Here is a 21958-nt window from a genome sequence, read left to right as displayed (position 1 = left end):
GATTTAAACACAACCAATGTCATAATGATGACTTTCCAACACATAAATATGAAGTTCCCAGGAGTATCTGAATAAACCAACATGGACAATCATAAACAACTTTGTATAAATGACTTGTTCATACAGAAATCTATTTATACTCAAACAAAACCAAACTGCTGCTACAAAGTTGCCCTGACATTGGTTCAGAAATGGATCATATTTACAGTCTGACTTGTAAACAAGGCTTGGCTAGCATAGTCTATTGATTACGTGACGTTTTTGGATTTGAATTGTAGGTCAGACTCTATATTGACTGATGAAACATCAAACCTACCGATTCACAAACACTAAATCCCATTTGCCACCAAAAGCAGTGCAAGTAATCCTGCAGTTGCACTTTTGCCATTGCATTTTTCATCACCTCTAAGTGATTCCTTGCTTGTCCAATATGCTCAGATTGCAGGTGCAAAAAAGAATCTGGAGATCTGGAAGTTCATCTGCTATACTGAACGAATTCTAAGATCATGACAGCTCCAGATGTCTCTCGTGGGGCTTTGAGATTTGTGTTGGTTTAATACAGTTGTGGTTTTGTTGACAGCCAACCAATCACATATGTTTGTGATTTAATGTGGTTTGTAAAATATCACACATTACTGCTGAGATTGCAGATGTAGAAAAGAGGAACCACAAGAGATCCTGATGAAAATACTATGTTGTATTACCATGAGACCATGTGGGTGAATTGAAAAATGAATGAGTCAACAGAAACTGTGCTGCATTACTACAATACCAGACAAAAGTCTTGTCGCCTATCCAAATTTTAGGAACAACAAATAATAACTTGACTTCTATTTGATCATTTGGTATCAGAAGTAGCTTATATGAAAGGCAAAGGCCTCTAGATTACGCTTTTTTACCAAAATAAAATATGATAAAGCCTTAATTTTAAATTATTTAATTGGGACAGTAAGGTCTGACTTTTCTTAGACAAAAGTGTTGACACTTAACAGAAATAACCTACAGTATAGAATATAAAGTCATGGTGCAGTGGAAAAAGAATTAATATTGTGTATGACTCCCATGAGCTTGGACGACTGCATCCATACATCTCTGCAATGATTAATAAAGTCATCTGGAATGGCAAAGAAAGCATTCTTGCAGGACTCCCAGAGTTCATCAAGATTTTTTGGATTCATCTTCAATGCCTCCTCCTTTATCTTACCCCAGACATACTCAATAATGTTTATGTCTAGTGACTGGGCTGGCCAATCTTGGAGCACCTTGACCTTCTTTGCTTTCAGGAACTTTGATGTGGAGGCTGAAGTACGAGAAGGAGCGCTATCCTGCTGAAGATTTTGCCTTCTCCTGTGGTTTGTAATGTAATGGGCAGCACAAATGTCTTGATACCTCAGGCTGTTGATGTAGCCATCCACTCTGCAGATCTCTCACAAGCCCCCATTCTTAATGTAACCCCAAATGATGATTTCTTTTTTCACCAAACTTTACTGATTACTGTGAGAATCTTGGTCCACGCAGGTTCCAATAGGTCTTCTGCAGTATGTGTGATGACTGGGATGCAGTTCAACAGATGGTTCATCAGAAAACCAAACGATCAACAAGAAGTCAACTTATTATTTGTTGTTCTTACAACTGGGATCGACGACAACATTTTTGTCCGGTGGGGTGTCTTGTGTTTCTGTTTTGTATTCAGCTGTTAACTGCTGTTAGACAACTGGATCTTTGATAGAAGTTCAGGTAAAAAAAAAAATAAGGGTAATCAAATTGCCTAATTGTGTGTAAGAAACAAGACTTTTGTCAGGTAGTGTATATCACTTCAATCAGAGCTGAATCAATTGCTTAAAATGCCAACTTCATTGGATGCCTGCTTATGTGTTTGCAAGATTAACATTTAAAAGTTATTTTGTCTAAACAAATCAATACTATGAAAATAAAAGAAAAAAATATTTTATTCAATTCAAGTTTATTTGTATAACGATTTTCACAATAATCATTGTTTCAAAGCTGCTTTACAAAGGTGCACATTATTACATTCCAATCAAACTCCGAAAAGTTAATGTTATTAGTTACCATAACTTTATTAGTTACTAATAACTTTAAATAAATAACTAATAGCTTTTAACAGTTAAAGTTATTATATATAAACATAGTTAACCTGTATTAATGCAATATATATGTAATATATCTGTGCATGTGTAATTGTGTATTAAGTGTATGTGTTTAAATGCTTACAAGTGAATTCAGACAACATAATGTGAGAATTGTTATCAATTACATTTTTTAATGAGAGTTATTAAATGTTAGAACACTTTAATTATTAACTTAATGTAAGTGTTTCCACTAGATTATGTGTGGCTTGTGAATAAATCTGCAGAAACATCTACAGAAATAACGACAATTAGAGGATTATTATTTAAGAAGAGGATTAATGCCTGTGGAAAGCTCAAGCTTATAGCATTTAAATAACTGAAAAGGGGGTTATTCAATTTAATTCCATTGTCTAATCCTATCATGTAATCCATGATAATCCATTAGGTTTAAAATTTCTCCCTGTTTTTCCTGAAAAAAGCTAATAAAACTGAAGGTTACACTCTATTTTGATGATCTCCTAACAGACATTCATTGCAAAAAAGCTGGGCTTCAAAACACAATCGATTTGTGTTGGAACGACATGAAGCAATTTAGTTAACTTATTAGTTTTACAAATATAAGTGGACTTACTTTTAAACTTTTAAGTTGTCCCAAAAAAAAATCAAGAATCGTGTTGTTTCAACTCATTTTAATTAAGTGGTTTGAACAAACAGCAAACGTCATTTTTTGAGTGTTCTATTGATATACAAGTAACTTTTTACTACTGTGAACTACTAGCCATTAGAGCTGTAGTCGAGCATTGGTAGACCTTTAGGTTAATGTTAGTGTGAAATAAAATAACATGTACTTATAGTCAGTAAAACGTTTGCTGAGTGACCACCAAAATAAATTGTTAGCAGATATTAACTATTGCTACTTTAATCACTGGTATTTTTCATGTATATTTGCAAAGTTACTCATAGCGGACAAAGTTTATTGTTATCAGACCGAAAGCCTAAACTCCTGTTTTGTGAATATAAATATTTCTTGATGTTTGCCTACCTTCTCCTGGTGCTGTATTCTCTCTTCCTCTAATGTTTTGGTCACATTGGCCACATCCTCTAAAGCTTTGAGCAGTTGAATGCTGGGATCTGCCTGTTGCAGCAAAATCATGCTCTGTCTGTTTGCTTCTTTTTGCTTCACCATCATCTGAAAGAGAAAACGAACATGGGAAACGCTGAGATGTTTAGATCCATTTTCCTTCTACAGCTACTGAGGAAACAAAACATGCTAATTTGACTCAGACAGCAATGGAGAATTCAAATTCATTCGTCAATAAATACATGTATCATGTCTTTTGATTGAATTGTGTAAGGTCAACAGGTCACAGTATTTCAGAAGTTCTGAAATCTGTCAGCCGAGTTGATGAGGTGAATTCAGATGTTTTGTCCTGTACCTCGTGTGCATAGGTCTCCGCTTTCTGCCTGAGGCTCTGCTCCAAATCCAGCTGCTCCTTCATGTTTTCATACTCAGTAGTGGCCACCATAGATACTAAAGAGATAAACAAATGTATTATTTTACTGTTTTAATATTTAGTTTGTTTGTTTTTCAGCATTTTTGCATTAATAATGATTGTTTTATTAAATTTAGTATAATTACTCCAAACTATACAAAAAAAATAAATATATATATATAAATAATATAAAAATATATATACAGTATATATAGTTGGAGTTGTTAGCCCCCCTGTTTATTTTTTTCCCAATTTCTGTTTAACGGAGAAAAGATTTTTTTAAACACACTTTTCTAAACGTAACAGCTTTAATAACTCATTTCTAATAACTGATTTATTTTATCTTTGCCATGATGACAGTAAATAATATTTGACTAGATATTTTTCAAGACACTTCTATACAGCTTAAAGTGACATTTAAAGGCTTAATTAGATTAATTAGGTAAACTTTGCAGGTTAGGGTAATTAGGCAATTTATTGTATAATGATGGTTTGTTCTGTAGACTGTCGAAAAAAAATAGCATAAAGTGGTTAATAATTTTGACCTTAAAATGGTCTTGAAAAATTAAAAACTGCTTTTGTTCTAGCTGAAATAAACAAATAAGACTTTCTCCAGAAGAAAAAATATTATCAGACATACTGTGAAAATGTTCTTGCTCTGTTAAACATAATTTGGCAAACATGTAAAAAAGAAAAAAAAATTAAAAGGGGGGCTAATAATTCTGACTTCAACTGTGTATATGATTACGAGAACATTAATAATAATAAAAATGTTTCTTGAGCACCAAATCAAGATATTCAAATGTTTGAATATATAAAGATATATAAATATATAAAGATATTCAGTGTCACTGAAATTATAGAATATATTAAATTAGATACAAACGAATTACAGTTGTTCAAACGCCACTTTGTATTATTACAATTGTATCATATAAATGCCAGCTTTCATCGAAATGTCATTAAGTAGAACCAAATTGTGTATGATTGGTTATAATTTATTAATTATTTGTTATTTATGTTTTCCCAGTGATGGGTAGCAGCTGGAAGGGCGTCTGCTGTGTGAAACATATGCTGGATAAGTTGGCGGTTCATTCCGTGGTGGCGACCCCTGATGAATAAAGGGACTAAGCCGAAAAGAAAATGAATGAATGAATGTTTTTTTATGTATAATAAATAATACCAACTTAGTATCATTTCTTTGTTGTAGTCTCATTTCTCTCACAGTACTGTATAGTATTGTATGTATACAACATAGAAATGGATGAAAATCCTAATGCACAGTGTGATTTCACACATCAGTATAATATACAACTTGTATATAATCACAACTATGCAAATAGCAGATATTACAGAAGCAATTTCTTTTTTTTAAATCTTAAAACTTACTGCGATGACCATATGAAGTACAGGTTCAGCACAAGTCAGTGCATTACATGACCTGAGCGAGGCTGTTTCCGATATTCCAGCCAGAGTAATAAGGCAAATGAGCAAAGATGGAGCTGAGAGGATGTCAAAACAAAGTGCATCACCCCCAGCTGGAACAGAGGGACTTCCTGTGGTGAATCTTTTACAGATAATTTGATCAGGGACTTTGACGTGCAGCCGGTAGTGAGTGGGCTGCTGGGGAACATTAATCTTCTTGGAAGGCACATGCACAGATGCACTGCAGACCTTTGAGATGATGTCATGCATTTGAATACAAGTAAGGAAATGAAGCGGCTCTGTGCTCATAATGTCCACACTCACCCCTGTTGAACCTCTTAATGGTCTTGCTTTGCTGCTCAATGGTTTTATAAAGCTCCTTCATCTCGGCCTGCTCCTTTTCCCTCTGCAACAACATATTTGAGAAACTCTCAGCAAAGAAACCCATTTAGACATTGCTACCAAGGTTATTATACTACTTTAGCATTTTTAAATTAGTTTTGATTTGTTTCGATACTGTTTTAAATTTTCTGTACATTTTAGGCAGATTTAGTTTGTTTGATTAATGGTTTGGCTAGTTTTATTTATGTTTATATTGTGTGAACACACTTCTATTTAGTTTTTATCAGTGCTTGTCAAAAGATTAATCATGATTAATCACATCCAAAATTATATGATATATAATGATATATAAAATACAAATTATATATAAATATACGTATGTATAGACTGGTTTTTGGTTATGCTTTTTGTATTTTTAATGTTTTATTTATATATACACAATGTTTATATACACAGTGAATATACACATTATTTTGGATGCGATTAATCACGATTAATCGCTTGACAGCTTTAGTTTTTATATATTTAGTTTCAATTTTAGTAATTCTAGTTTATCAAAGTTAATAGAACATGAGGTAGACATCTGACAGTAATAAAGTCAAACAGATTATTAAGTGAAGCTGCTGATGCTGTTTTTAGTTTATTTCATCTAAGGGTTATGTCCAATAAGGAAATCAAAAAACGTTCATTCTGCACCCTTAGGGGACGTCATTTCAAAGTCTAATTGTCCAAAAGAAACGTCTAAAAGACGCAATTTGAATCCTTGTGCAAACTTCTGAAAGTAATATATTTGTTTAAACATACACTGAACCCAAAACCATACACAATGATTAAGTAAAACAATATGAAGAATTCAGGAAATCGTCTTCATATTACAGATCTTACTGTATATGCAGTTAAACATGCTTAGTAAACTTTTTTTGCAAATGAAGAAAGTTCTGTTTTATGTTTATATAGAAAAGATGTTTCTGTATATAATCTGGACTGATGTGTTTGGCTGTAAAAGTGCATGTAAATGCCCCAGGTCAGATTTTCCACCACAGAATGAGTTCTTATTAATTCTGAAAACAAATAAAAAGTTCTTAAAAAATTGCTATTTATTACTTTATTTTAGTTTGCTCTTTCAGTAACTGTTATTTTCCTTTAGTTTTTCATTTATTGTGTTTTTTGTATTTTATTTTAGTTAACTAAAACGATTTAACCAATAGTTTTAGCTTTTATTTGCTAAATTAACCTTGATTGTTACTTTTATGTCCTTTTAAGATCAGCAATACTGCAGGTCACTAAGGCTTCATTTCAAGCTTATTTATTATTTATGAATAGGCTAATACAGTGGAAGACACTTTGCAGTTCAAGCCCCATGGCACATGAAGTCAGACTGATTTTTAAATATATATATATTTTTATTCTGAGTATAAAGTAAAATATTTTTTATAACTACTCACAAGTGCGGTCAGCTCCACTATTCGTCTCTGCTGTTCTTGCAGCTGACAAGCCAACTGCTTCTTCTCCTCCAGCAAAGAACTCACGGTTTCTTGAAGATCTATGGAGAATTCAAATGCTGAAATGCATACCCTTAATATACAGTTGAAGTCAGAATTATTAGCCCCCTTTGATGTTTTTTTTTTCTTTTTAAATATTTCCTAAATGATGTTTAACAGAGCAAGAAAATTTTCACAGTATGTCTGATAATATTTTTTCTTCTGGAGAAAGTCGTATTTGTTTTATTTTGGCTAGAATAAAAGCAGTTTTTATTTTTAAAAACCATTTTAAGGTCAAAATTATTAGCCCCTTTAAGCTATATATATTTTTTCGACAGTCTACAGAACAAACCATCATTATACAATAACTTGCCTAATTACCCTAACCTGCCTAGTTTACCAAGTTAACCTAGTTAAGCCTTTAAATGTCACTTTAAGCTTTAAGTGTCTTGAAAAATGTCTAGTAAAATATTATTTACTGTCATAATGGCAAAGATAAAATAAATCAGTTATTAAATATGAGTTACTAAAACTATTGTGTTTAGAAAACACAGAAATTTGGGGGAAAAATAAATAGTAAACAGGGGGCTAATAAATCTGACCTCAACTGTATATCATATTTATGAAATATGGTGTATTTATAAATTGGGCAGGTGCACGCAATTTTATGGATGCATTTACCTTTGACCTGCTGCTTATATTGGGAAAATGAATCAGAGCTGTGGTCTTGTTGTTCAACCTCTTCTTCTAGCGAGATGCAGTCAGAAATGCTAGGCAGCAGCTCGTCCAGACACGGCCTTGATGACAGGCTCAAATACTTCAGTTTCCTGTTCTCACAGTTCAGCTAAAAGAGGTCAGAACATAATTATTTCAAGATCAAAACTTACTGATAAAACTAAATTAATTATTAGAATTTTGACATTTGTCTTATTCATCCATGGCATGAAAAAATTAATTCTTCAAAATGTTGCCTACTGTATTGTGTGGAGGAAACCATGTTGACTACAGAGTCTAGTTTCTAACAGTCCTGAAAGTACTGGTACTTTCAACATAATCTCATAGCAGTTTGTAACTATTTAGTTTCATTGAATATGTGGCTCATATATTCTTGTGCAATTGGCTCACTCTGCAGTGCCAGTTATGTTTATAGGCAGGCCATCATGTTTTTGTTTTTTTATTTAAAAAACAATAAGCACATTTTCATACAAACAAGACTATACAAATTCATACAGATAGCCATTAATAAAAAAATTAAAAAACATTGCAACTTTGAGCATTCCAGCCAATCGCAAACATGCTTGATTAGCACATCAAAACAACAGCCAAACAGAAAATTTAGGGTTTAAACCTATTTTTTAAACATGTTAAGTACATGCTGCAAAGATTTGGGAGTAAAAATCATATTTAAATGCATGCCTGACTTTAAATTATGATGCTTGACAGTGTGATAACCACAGCAACAGACAGAACACTAAAACAAAACTGATATTATATCTTTATTATCACTGATCATATCTAATTGTTTTGTTGACCAGATTTTATTACCTTCACTTGATCTTTTTTTATTGCAATGCTTACGTATACAATATTTAAAAGTTAAATGCTAATGTTTGAATGCATCGTGTATTTATAATCATTAATAGCATTAATGAGTAACTATACGAAAGACTTAAAAAACATTAACAGTAAATAATTTAAAGTAGATTTTTGCTATGGTACAGCAAACTATGAAACTACGTTCGCGTAAACATACAGTGCTCTGCATAATTGAGTACACCCTATTTTGAAAATGAATATTTGTATCCATTTCTCAGTGAATATAGGCAAGGTATTTTTGTGCAATTAAACAAAACAGATATATTAAACAGATATATTTATTAAAGTTATATTTTAGTCTCCAAACATATTTAGACATTGAAATATAAAACAATTAAATTCAAGAAAAATATAGCAAAAAAAAAATTACAACCTACAAAATGTCAACAAAATGTTCTAAATTTTGCTTCACTTGATTTTTCCTCCTTTTTAAATTTGTATTCAATATTTTACAATAACATATTAATTTGGGTGTACTCGTTTTTAGACCGTCATTTGTAAGTTATTTTGTTAGATCAGCTCTAGATTTGGCTTCAGTACAGACTTATCTAAGGTATATGCACAACAATAATATTGTACAGCTTCCTGTTAAAAATATGAAATCAACAGATAGACTTGTGAGGGGTGTACTTATATATATATGTTGAGCACTGTATTTTGAAGAGCTGCAAGTTGTCAACAAATGGGAATAAATGGATAAATAAAAACATTTAAAATAATTCTGGTTGGTATTGTTAAATGATCACCTTCGTAGCCAGAGCCTCTGCATTTTCCCTGCAGGATTTCTCAATCTCAAGCTGGGTCTGTAGTACGTTCACCTCTTCAATCACCATTTGGGAAACTGTACAGAGAAATAATGCATTTATGACTAAATAAATGTGCAGGAGGTCATGCTAGCAGTCCAACGTATCATGAAGGAACTCAATAGAACTGAATAGATTCAATATACATTTCAGATGAAAGGCAGATATACAAGCCTGTTGCTATAGCAATAAAATGTGGGAGTTTAGTCATGTTTCTCTTCTATACTCTAATGCATCATTTGCTGAAGTTAGCATCAAACTACTTCCTACGCAGTTCATGAAGAGTCAGTTAACTCCCGATGAACAAAACTGACTCATAAATGTTAACAATAATGCAAACCATCAATTGTAAAGACGAAAGTTGAGTTGCATGAGATATCAAACCAAAAATGAGGTGTATCTGTAAGATAAGTTGACTACATAAATGTTGGTTTAATGAGGACATAGGAAAACCAGCAGAATCATAACCTAACATTAACTACAACAAGCGACAAAAAGAACTGAAAAGCTAAACAAAAGATGAGTAACTAAACAAGACACAGGTGTACACGATCAGTAAGAACAGAAACACAATCAGTAAGAACAAACTTGAAACAACCCAGCAGGCGCACAACATCTTAAGACGTTAATATTAGGTTAGATTTATGTCGTGATGTCAGGTGACCAAAATTCAATGTCTAGCCAGCGTCTAAGCACAAAGTTAATTTTACGTCAAATAACGACGTCAAATGGCGTTGATATTTGGTTGATTTTGGGTTGTGTTGGAAAGTGACCAAAAACCAACATCTAGCCAACATCTTAAACCAACATCATATTGACTGTAAATACTGACATTTATTCATCAGGTATGGCAACCAAAATCCAACGTCTGATAGACGTCATGGTGGTAAACACAACGTCAATCTGTAGACGTTGATATTTGGTTGATTTTAGGTTGGTTGTTGGACATTGACGTCGACCTGACATTGGGTTCTGATGTCAACCCAATTTTTATTTTCAAAGAAAATGCAACGGCCCCACAACGTTGGGGTACAACGTCAATCTGACGTCCTGTGCTTGCTAGGCATGGACAAACTAATGTAGTGTCCAAAACCGCTCTCTACCCACTATATAGTGCAATATATAAGGTGCCATTCATTTTGTGATGTAGTGATGTTTAAACTCTGAGTGAAGATCTTCATTCTGTATTTTTGTTAACTCCTTTTTTACCCACAATTCACCCTGATTTCGAGTGTACATTCGATATCCATTCTTGAAAACACCATTTTACTAAAAACATCACATTTTTGTTCTCTATGTTATCAAATAATACAATACAGTAAATGAGACAAATTAAAAGTTTTATTTTACTGGTAGGTGTAATAATTATGATGAAGCAATCCACAACATACATGCCCTCTGGCTCATACTTTTACGTCACTGTAGGAAGTTTAGTTTTAATTTACTTAGATGGGGTTTTATTATCAGTGGCACAATACCAGAGTCGGAGATCAGTTACATGATCACAATGGGCATTTCCCAACACTTTGGGTACCATTGATGGACTGCTGCTACAAAGCACCGTCACTGTAACTCTATACACAACACTGGCCACTCAAAGAGAGGATTGGATGTCATAGCAATGTCAAAACAACTTACATCAAAGAGGCTTCTAAATAAGTCATTTGTGTTTGGTGTATTGTACTATTCCTAACATACAAAAAGTCACATCTAGAACCCTTAATTATTCAGCTGAGATTAAATGAAAATAGTTATTTATAAATCAAATATAACATAATATATGCATATGCAGCGGAATACATCACTTCTGCCTCTGCTTTTTCGAAAGAAAATGAGCAAGAGGGGGAGTTTATTATACATTACTTCATGAAAGGCTGTTGAATTATGCAGGAATGATGCGTCTCTCCACATGCAGTCACAGCAAAGTACATCACCAACTTGCCCTGGGGCTCTTTCCTGGAATAAATATTCGGCTTCATTTTCTTTTTATGTGGTAACGTACTGTATGTTCTAAGAATGGAATGCACATCCGTGAAAATGATTCTAATAACACCTCATATTGGTAAGTGTTGTGAACAGCAATCAGGGGGAGCAGCAATAATAAAAACATTCATTCATTAATTTTGCTTCGGCTTAGTCCCTAGATTGTCAGGGGTTGCCACAGCAGAATAAACCGCCAACTATTCCGACATATGTTTTATGCAGCGGATACCCTTCCAGCCGCAACCCAGCACTGGGAAACACCCATACACTCTCATTCAGACACACATGCTCATACACTATGGCCAATTTAATTCATCCAATTCACCTGTACTGTATGTCTTTGGACTGTGGGGGGAAACCGGAGCACCCAGAAGAGGCCCATGCAAACATGGAGATAAAAGAAACTTAAAACTGCAATAATAACAAAATATAGTCTTTCAGTTTATTAAAATCTAATATTATTATTATTTTAATTAGAATTTGGGGGATTTTTTACATTTTTTTTTACAGGGCAGCATGATGACAGGAAGCAAAGTATGGGGGTGGATGGGGGAGATCAGGAAAGGGTAGGGACTCTAACTCAGGACACTATACGTCAGCACACTGCCTAGGTTATCGCCGTTGACAAAATCTAGAATTGCTTAATATGTATGAGAAATCGTTTTTTTTTTTTGTCAATTCGAAAATTTTCTAAATGCAACGCTGTGTTCTTATTCAATTCTGAGCTTAGTTTTTAAAGTTGTAACCAGATATAGTGATACTTAACTTTTCGCGATTTTTTTTTTGTGTAATTTGACATGCTTTTTTCTACAGCGCATTGTGTTCTTACATAAATCTTCGATCGCTGCAGTGTGATTCAGAAATGATGTACTGTATGTTCGCAAGTTTTTCCCCACAATGTCGACAAAACAATCTGCACCATCAAAGGCACCTGCGGTAGCACCCAAAAGGCAGAGGAAGATTGAAAATTGGACTTCTGGACATGCTGAAAAGGTAAAAGTTACCCGGCTGAAGGTCGCCATTAAGGAATAATTAAATGAAGATCAAATGCTTTTGATCTCTGGTTTCATTCTATAATACTGGACTTGTTTTTCTACAAAGGTTTAAGCTTTGAGAGTATTTAAACAAGAGAGAAAAGTGTGAAAATGTTAATGTCTGTCTGAGAAAAGTGTATAAAGTGTGTAGTGATGGGGTTTTACAACCTTACAACATGTATAATAATTGCAAAAAATAAAGCTGACTACTTCGTGGATTTCCCCTATTGCGGGTTACCGTGAATAACAAGGGACCACTGTACTCAAATGCACACAAGGACATGTGCATGTGCTTTAGGCTGAGTCGTTCAAGTTAGCTTTTATATCATGAGATCACAGCTCACTATTAACACACTTGTAAATCTAAATCTTCTAAATGTTTCCAAACGTTATTTTAGTGTCAAGTAATATTTGTAAGTAATTGGATGCAAGCATGCAGAGCCATCTGCTGTTAAAAAACTAAGCTCAGATTTAAGAGAGAATATAATGATGTGTTTGGAAAATCTCAAAATCGGTTTTAAAACATTTGTGTTTATATCGGATACTGAATAATCCTATACTGGATTATTTAAATTTTAGGACACTTCTTTAATCATGTTTAAGACACTTGTTTGTTACTTTCCTGTTAAATATGCAGGGTGGAGGACAGCTGTGCTGCAGTGCGCAGCTCTGCAGCTCTGATGAGAAAAGAGCCTGACAGGGAAGTGTGAAGTTCACAGCTCTCAACAATTATCAGGGTTACTGCTAAACACCAAAATTTCACAATAAACCTCAGTTTAGCCAACATTCTTAAGAAAAATCCACATCACAAAACATCCAAAGATGAATTCCATCCAATTGCCTGCCGGTCCATCAAAGTCACTGACCCAACACATATCCCTTTCTATTGTCTACAACCACACTGTAATACGTCTAATATAAAGGGTAGTTGATATGACTCAGTTAATTTAAGTTTGTATAATAATAAGTTTTAAACCAAAACTAAGTACTTGCAGAAGCTACTTGAAATTTACAGCGTAAAAACATATGCCGGAATAGCTGGCAGATCATTCTGCTGTGGCGGCCCTTGATAAACAAGGGACTAAGCCGAAGTTAAATTAATGAATAAGTGAATGTATAAATCAAATCTTCTGTTAGAAGTTGTAAATAAAACAAGTGTTATTGGAGTACACATTACAAAAAAATAAGATATTTCAGTCTTTAAACTTTCTGTATAACTAAATAATGAAAGTAAATAAATCAAAATTTGTCAGGACATCCTAAAAATGTACTTCACTTGACACTTATAAACATGGTAAAACAATTTTCACTGATGACTTGCAGGCAAATTTCACAATTAATTACTAAGTAAACATTTAAATGCTTCAAAATTGTGTATCATAAGCAAATCAGGGTCATTCATTAATTCTGAGAATAAGTCAAGCTGTGCAAGTGTGCATGTCCTGCCCATAAAAATAAAGCAGTACAATACAGGGGTGTGTCTCTCTCTTTCCCCTACAGATTGGTCTGAGCTCATCTGCTCAACTCATCCGGCTTCTAATGATTGGACGAAAGAAAAAAAAAGAGAGAGAGAGAGAGAGAGAGAGAGAGAGAGAGAGAGAGAGAGAGGGTGCACTGCTTCTGGGCTTTCTTCTGTGAGCAGATTCTAGGTCAGCAAGTGCACCACACTTAATGCTGCTCGAGCAAAATATGGCTCTGCGGAGTCAGTCGAACCGAGGCCAAACCTAAAGTAATGCAGTAGCATCCTTTGCAGACAGGAAACAGCTGCTTCAAACAAACATTTGTCTGCCACTTCAAAACAAAATGTAGGGCTAGCATTAGTCTGAAGCACTGCCATGCCATTTTTTGATCATGGCGATTAAGCTCTTTTAATAAATCTCAACAGGTTTAATCACCCAGCAATTTCGGTTTCAACTCCAGTACTAATTGTGCCTTGCAACCTATAATCTGCTCAACACCGAGGGTGGATGTGTAGACTTTTTTTTTTAATCGCAAGCTGCAATTATTTTCATGTAAATATAAAGATTCCACTCTTTTATACAGACACAAACCATAAGATATGTAAAGCGTTAAAGTAAATAAGCTGAGTAATGGGGGGTGATGGAATAACACATGGTGTGTGTTTTAATTTGCATAAGTGCAGAGGGTAGTTTTAATGAAGCTTGCTCGGGCGTCTCAAATAGGAGGTGGAAGACAGCTGCTTTGCCAGACACGGATCCAGAACCTCCCAGATACTCAACAGCAGTCCCCCTGCAGCAGCCAATCGTGAAACAGAAACACAGACCAATCACGTGCACACAGCACTAGACTATTGTTCTGTATGTCAACATCTAGGCCAAACTACTGTGACATTTGCTGTGTCATGCTAGCCAGAGCAAGAATGTGTGCCATTTAGTGAGGTTTAAAATAAATATATAGTTGAAGTCAGAATTATTTGCCCCCCTGTTTATTTTTTCCGCCAATTTCTGTTTAATGGAGAGAAGATTTTTTTTCAACACATTTTTAAACATAATAGTTTCAATAACTAATTTCTGATAACTGATTTATTTTATTTTACCATGATGACAATACATAATATTTGACTAGATATTTTTCAAGACACTTCTATACAGCTTAAAGTGACATTTAAAGGCTTAACTAGGTTAATTAGGTTAACTAGGCAGGTTAGGGTAATTAGGCAAGTTATTGTACAATGATGGTTTATTCTGTAGACTATCGAAAAAAAATCGCTTAAAGGGGTTGATCATTTTGACCTTAAAATTTTTTTTATTCTAGCCAAAATAAAACAAATAAGACTTTCTCTGAGAGAATAAATATTATCAGACAAACTGTGAAAAAATCCTTGCTCTGTTAAACATCATTTGGGAAACATTTAAAAAAATAATAATAATAATAAAATGGGGGCTAATAATTCTGACTTCAACTGCATATGGCTGTTCTGTCATAAACATGAACCATAAGTGGCGTAAATCTACCACAATTGTAAAAATGACATGTATTTTTTTGTAAAAAGTATATATACAGTATCTTTTTTTTAGATACATTCATATCGAATTGTTTTCCCCACTATATTATTGTATATTCAGGTTGCATTTCAGAAAGGATATGAGAATGCATTAGGGGTTTGCATTGAACTACAATAGAAGGTTGAAAGGCGGGTGCCTATTCATTTTCTACTAATGAATAATTCATAATTGGTGATTTTTAATAATTTAGTGACATAACAAGACAGTGATGAGAGCTGAATTCAGCCTGGCCTATGTTGCCTCCCTAGGGAATCTGAGACAATTCCAGGACACCAATAAAAAGGGTTGAAAGCATGTCCTAAAAACAGAAGCCAACCTAAAACCGGATCACAATCTTTAAATATAGAATTTAGTCTTAAAATTCTATCCTGATATGGTACTTTATCACCGAAGTTACTCACTGTTTACGAATAAGAAAATGTTCCTCATTCTACAAATATAATATGGTAATAACAAATTAAATACACCATGTGAAGATATAAACTTACAGTAATCGCAGTAAAATAGTTTAAACATTAATTGTATTGTCATTCTAATTCAAACTTGCATGTTTATTTTGATTTTACAAACTAATATTGCTTCTAATTCAAAATGGCATGTTTAAATTAATGTTACTAGCTAATCCTTTTTAATAATGTAATGTGAAAAGTGAAAATGTGTCAATGTCGATATATGACAATATGTTTATACATCAAACTGCCCTAAATATCTAAAACTAGGTATCACAGAAAATGAACAAAAGTATGCTAAGACTAAATCATAAACACGACTCAACGATTCATCATGTCATCCTACAGAAATAAAGAAACAAATGCTTTTTGTAGATTTCTAAAATAAATAAACAGCCATTTAAGAATATTTAAACACTGCATCTTTTTATGTATGCGTAAGAAACCCTGACAAACAAACATCTGTTTTATCTTGCAGAGAAACTGTTCGTATTCTCACCTGATAATTTCCAGATTGCTGGCAAAGAGGCTGGCAGTGTTGTCAGAACGCTTACAAATTAGTCAGTAACTGAGGCTGGGTTTCCTTATATCTCACAAAATGAATGGAAGTGGGAACGGTCACCTTAACGCCAATGAATTTTCACGGTTGGCTCCCAGTAGCCATGGAGACCGGATTACCCACTAACGCCTACCAATAATACACCATTCGGGAGAGCCCCAGGAAATGTCATGATGATATGGGTGAGGGGATGGGAAATGAGATAAGAAAACACCACGTGTCATCTTAGTGGGATGAGCCAAGTGAGATCATCTTCGCTGTGTAAAAAGGTGAGGGGTGGAGTTCAGGTGGTGAGGACATTTGCACCTGGTATTTTTGTGATTGGATCATAAGAGCCAAAATTCCTCATCAAGCATTTAATGGTGTCTTTTTTTTTGGTTACATTCACCCACATTTCTGTTTCTAAGTGTATAGACAAGCCTTTTTACAACTTTTGCTGCAAAATAACATGCAAAAATTACATAAGTGCAAATAAAAATGTATGAGTTTCTGGTTCAATAACTTTACAGCTGAAATATTGAGTAAATGTTATAGGGATAGTTCACATTAAAAAATGACAGTTCTGTCATCATTTACTCATCATTCAGTTGTTCAAAACCTATTTGAGTTTCTTTGTTCTTTTGAACACAAAATAATATATTTTGAAGAATGTTGGTTGCTGGGATCCATCGACTTCCATAGTAGGAAAAATAATTTCCACATGATGGAGAATAAAGGATGAGGTAACTTTTATTTTTGAATGATATAACCCTTTAAGAGTTTAATGCACTTCATGATGAACTGAATAATGCAACTTATAAAAATATATTTTTTTTTGATAAGTTACTAATTCAGGATTTATTTATTTTTATTATTTATATTTATATTTAGGATGTTGTGACACGCCTATATATTATTATGCCTCATTAGAATATTGAAAGTAATTCGGTTAAGTGTCTTTTGCAATAAAACGCTGCCCTCTGAAAAGAATCCAGGAAGACTATATTTCAAAAAAGTCTAATTTGAAAGTAAAATACAAAAACTGAAAGTGAGACTAAGACTGAGAGCAGAAGCTTTCATTTCTATTTTCCCAGTTGCAACTACAAAGAACGCTGTGGGTTTAGAATCAGGACTGGTCAGAGAACATTTTATTTTCAAATGTGTTTTTTATCATCAAACTAAAATTTGCATTTTAGATCGGGCTAGTGTGCCTAAACAATTTATCATGTTGTGTTTAATGTTTATTTTTAAGGTGCTGCAAACTTTTATGAGTAACAAGCTTCTGAGTAACAGTTTGGTTTCAGAATTAGTAATTGTTGACAAGAAAAAAAGGAGCGCGGTGCGCTTTTTTTGTCACTAGGCAACGACTGAATCAGCTGGGTATTTAGCAGAGTATTGCTGTTGATATTAATATAACTTGATTTTCAGGCTCATTGTTCACATTAACACACTCATAATAACATGACTTGGAATAACAAAGACTAAGATTCTTCTTCTGTTTTATCTCAGTTTTATAATGGTTGATATGAGCATATTAATACAAGCTCAAATGAGATTGTTGTGAATTTGACACAAATTATATAATAACTGCTGGTTAAATGTGTTAATATTTGTCATAGAATATGTTTTCCATGCATACATCCACTTTAAAAAGTTCTTTTATCAAAGATTTGTGGTTTTATGATGATTCATCTGTATATTCTAAAAGCAGTGCAAATTAGATTAATGTGAATTTGATTGAATAGTAATATTTAAGAATTATTTTTAATGTGTCAACATTAGATTTTTTTTCTTTCAGACAATATCTTTTCTATTCGCCAATGTAATAATTATTACATAATTATTATTATTATTATTACTATTATTATTATTATTATTATTATTATTATTATTATATTTTATAAGGGATTATTTTATTGTTTTATAAAGATTGATAAGTGATGATAAATATAAATAGCAGTGCAAATTCATTTGACTCAATAATAACTATTTTTAAAAATCTGTTTTGTGTTGATGTGACATGTTTCTGTCCAATATTACAGGTTCCATGCATACTGCCATTATATATAAAAGTTATTTTTTGAAGGATTTCACATGTGGCCAAAACTTGACAAGTTTGCAAAATGTGGCCCTCAGCCCAAAGATGTGGCCCTCGGGTCTAAAAAGTTTGCCCACCACTGCCATAGACTCTATTCTACATCAGGGGCGTAGTGGACATTTTAAAGGGGGGGGGGGGGGGGGGGGGGGGCAGCTGAATGAGACCAAAAATTTTACATTCATTTTATTATTAATCAACTGTTTCTAAATGGTCTGTCTATAAATGTGAGGGGGACGTATCCCTCCATCCCCCCGTTTGCTACGCCCCTGCTCTACATTGTGCATTTCAATCTGGTTCTCCCAATTCTGAATGGCAAATCTTTGCTGCAAATAGAAATACGAATTTCTAAAAGATTCTTTCAGTCATCATTCCATTAGTCTTACCTCTTTTAATGTGCTTGAGTTGCCTTTCAGCCTCATCTCTCTCTGCAGTGAGTCTCTGGCACTAAAGAACACAAGTATTGACATATTGAAAAACATTATATAGATGCTATGACAAATTACTGCTTTTAGAAAATGATTAATGAATGAACCGACAACTTATCCAGCACATGTTCTACTCAGTGGATGCCCTTCCAGCTGCTACCCAAAACTGGGAAACACCCATACACACTCCTTCACACATATACACTACGGCCAATTTAGCTTACCCAATTCACCTATAGCTCATGTCTTTGGACTTGTGGGGGAAACCGGAGCACCTGGAGGAAACCCACGCCAACACGCAAATTCCACACAGAAATGCCAACTGACCCAGCCAGGGCTCGAACCAGCGACCTCCTTGCTGTGATTTGATTGTGCTACCCACTGCACCACCATGACAACCCTCAAAGGTTTATTCATTCATTCATTTTCTTTTTGGCTTAGTCCCTTTATTAAGCTGGGGTTGCCACAGCAGAATGAACCGCCAACTTATCCAGCATATGTTTTACACAGCGGATGCCCTTCCAGCTGCAACCCATCTCTGGGAAACATCCATACACACTCATACACTATGGACAATTTAGCCTAACCAATTCACCTGTACTGCATGTCTTTTGACAGTGCGGGAAACCGGAGCACCCGGAGGAAACCCACGCGAACGCAGGGAGAACATGCAAACTCCACACAGAAACAGTAACTGACCCAGCCGAGGCTTTAACCAGCAACCTTCTTGCTGTGAGGCGACAGCACTACCTACTGCGCCACTGTGTCGCCCCTCAAAGGTTTATATATCATGATATTTATTTAATTAAATGAACAGTGTTGGTATATATAGTTGGTATATATATTCTTTAAAAGCATGCAAAAAACTTACTGACCCAACATGTTTTCAGCAATAGATTTATAAAAATAAATATAGCTCCATAAATAATCTTTAACATTCATGAAACCTTTACACACTTATTTATAATGGGAGAAGAAATTTAGATTATCAAAATGTTCTTTATTCTGAAATAAATGTTTCTTGTAAAAGACAAATAATATCTGCATTCAACAAAAAAGGTTCTTCTGCTACTCTTACAATACCCCCACAATAAGGTGCTAAAATCACATAGCATTATATTTTACACAATTTTAGTTAGTTGGATTGAAAACAAACATTGGTGTAGTGGTTCTCTTTAAATAGTTCTCTATCTATCTATCTATCTATCTATCTATCTATCTATCTATCTATCTATCTATCTATCTATCTATCTATCGACAGACAGACAGACAGACAGATAGACAGACAGACAGATAGATAGATATAAATAGATAGATAGATATTTGTATCCCCTTAAATCTGTTTTCTAAATATATATATTTAATTTAATATCCAAACACATGTAGAGATGGATGCATGTATTGCCTTGCTATAATACAAATAAATTGTGATCAACTAAAAACGTAATGTCATTATTAATTATTCCTTACTTTGAAATATTACAGAAATTCAGATTTTTCTGTTAGTTTAATTAAAGAATTTGAAATATTAATTCGATTTAAACCTCAACAGAAATATGCATAAAATCTAAATTGGGGGAATTGAAGGGATGTCATATCTTTAGCCACAAACAATGTGCCTCAAAGCAAAATGATTAAAAAAAAAGATTTTAATTGATTGTACTCATCTATTCAATCTGCTCAAACTCTTTATGAAATACAAAAGATGCTCAGACACTGTCACATGAAAAGGGTGTCAACCCTCGAATGAATAAAAAGCCGGTTAACTTGTACAGCCACGTCCCAATTACAAATTTCCCTTTTCTGTCTTCTCCAAGATTAATTTACGTTCATGAATAGACAATGCTATAATAATTAGATGTGAAGAAGACAGTGAAGATTTATTATTTTATACATACATCATCTCTCACCTCCGTGCTCCCCTCCCGAGCCTCTCCCTCTTCAGCGTCTCCACCGGCCTCCATCTCACTCACTGCATAAATCAACACAATCACTCATAAAGCAGAGCATTAAACATTTAAACAACCATTTCATATGGTGCTTTCCTCAGTAAAATCGCTGCCATTCAAAACATTTGAGCTTGATAGTTATATTCAGAAATTTCAGTACCACAGCCGGTAGACAGCGGCGTCGTATCCATCTCTCCAGCACACACAGCACAGCCCACTCTCGGCCAATCACTGTATCGCCCGGGTGTCTACTATGGCGAAGGCTTGGCTCATGAATATTAAGCTACTTAAGAGACGCTCGACCTTCTTGATTTGCGGTCGAAATGGCTCCTGAATATTTATTTTGGTCACGTGACAAGGTTGCTCGCTACTAAACGGGAGCCAAAATACACTGAGGCAATTCATGATTTACTTTAGTACGCTAATTATACACTTTTAAGTGGAAATATTTTAGTAAACAAAGTGCATTGCTGTTAATTTTATACGTTTGGCGTGACATATAACTGAATTTGTGATTTCACCATCCTTTTCTCTTTAAAACCAGCTTAATTGATGGATTCCCTGCAAGTAATGACTAGTCTAACCGTTAACTACAAACAATCTTCAAGATATACAAGGCCTTCTTGAATCTGCCCGAAATATAACTGTAAATCGCGCCAAGAGCCCATCAAACGACCACCCACTCCCACAAAGCACTGCGAATGACGTAATTGAGTCAGTTTCCCCCGTTGGCCCCACCGCCTCAGATAAATGGCTTTGTACAGATTTGTATATTTTGCAGTAACATTGAAATTTAATTTTGTCCCCCTTTTTTAAGTAAAAGTGGTAAATAGTTTCGTTTTCTTATTGTGACAGCTTTATTTGAAACATCAAATTATTGCGATGACATCAAATTAAAAAGAGGACAGAATGATTTGGCACAATTTGATTAGCATCAGAAAGAAGTATTATATTTATTGCAATAAATAAATAGACAAAACGAAATAAACAAACACATTTCATAAACAATGTCTATTTTATATGGAATAACGGCAATTGCAAATAAATAAAAATCTATTGTAAAACCATTGAGTAAAACACAGATGAAGCACTATAAATTACCATGATCACTTTTATTGAAAAGCTTCTCAACAGTGCCCCCCACCGTTACCTCAATCTGAAATCTGCGCATCGATAGATTTGCTTTACAGTGTTTGGACTTTCAGCAGTGAAATTTAAACCACACT

General features: G+C 34.1%; 1 protein-coding gene across 2 annotated transcripts in view; it reads right to left on the bottom strand.

Annotated features, from left to right (window-relative positions):
• The window catches only part of shtn3 (shootin 3), a 32041-nt gene extending 11101 nt beyond the window's left edge, over positions 1-20940 (bottom strand). The window contains exons 1-9 of one of the 2 annotated variants that reach the window (XM_056472410.1): positions 20893-20940; positions 20682-20755; positions 18742-18802; positions 9174-9268; positions 7513-7675; positions 6796-6893; positions 5333-5414; positions 3527-3621; positions 3133-3279 (exon numbers count right to left, since the gene is read on the bottom strand). In XM_056472410.1, coding sequence (XP_056328385.1) covers positions 3133-3279; positions 3527-3621; positions 5333-5414; positions 6796-6893; positions 7513-7675; positions 9174-9268; positions 18742-18802; positions 20682-20755; positions 20893-20923 — 846 coding nt within the window. In that variant the 5' untranslated portion in view covers positions 20924-20940. The remainder of the gene's footprint in view (positions 1-3132; positions 3280-3526; positions 3622-5332; positions 5415-6795; positions 6894-7512; positions 7676-9173; positions 9269-18741; positions 18803-20681; positions 20756-20892) is intronic. The other variant, XM_056472411.1, reaches the window with a different exon arrangement.
• Between the last annotated feature and the right edge of the window lie 1018 nt (positions 20941-21958).

Source organism: Danio aesculapii, chromosome 14 (genome assembly GCF_903798145.1).
Source record: "Danio aesculapii chromosome 14, fDanAes4.1, whole genome shotgun sequence".
In the NCBI taxonomy this organism is placed as follows: Eukaryota; Metazoa; Chordata; class Actinopteri; order Cypriniformes; family Danionidae; genus Danio; species Danio aesculapii.
This window is presented reverse-complemented; position numbering and strand designations above follow the sequence as displayed.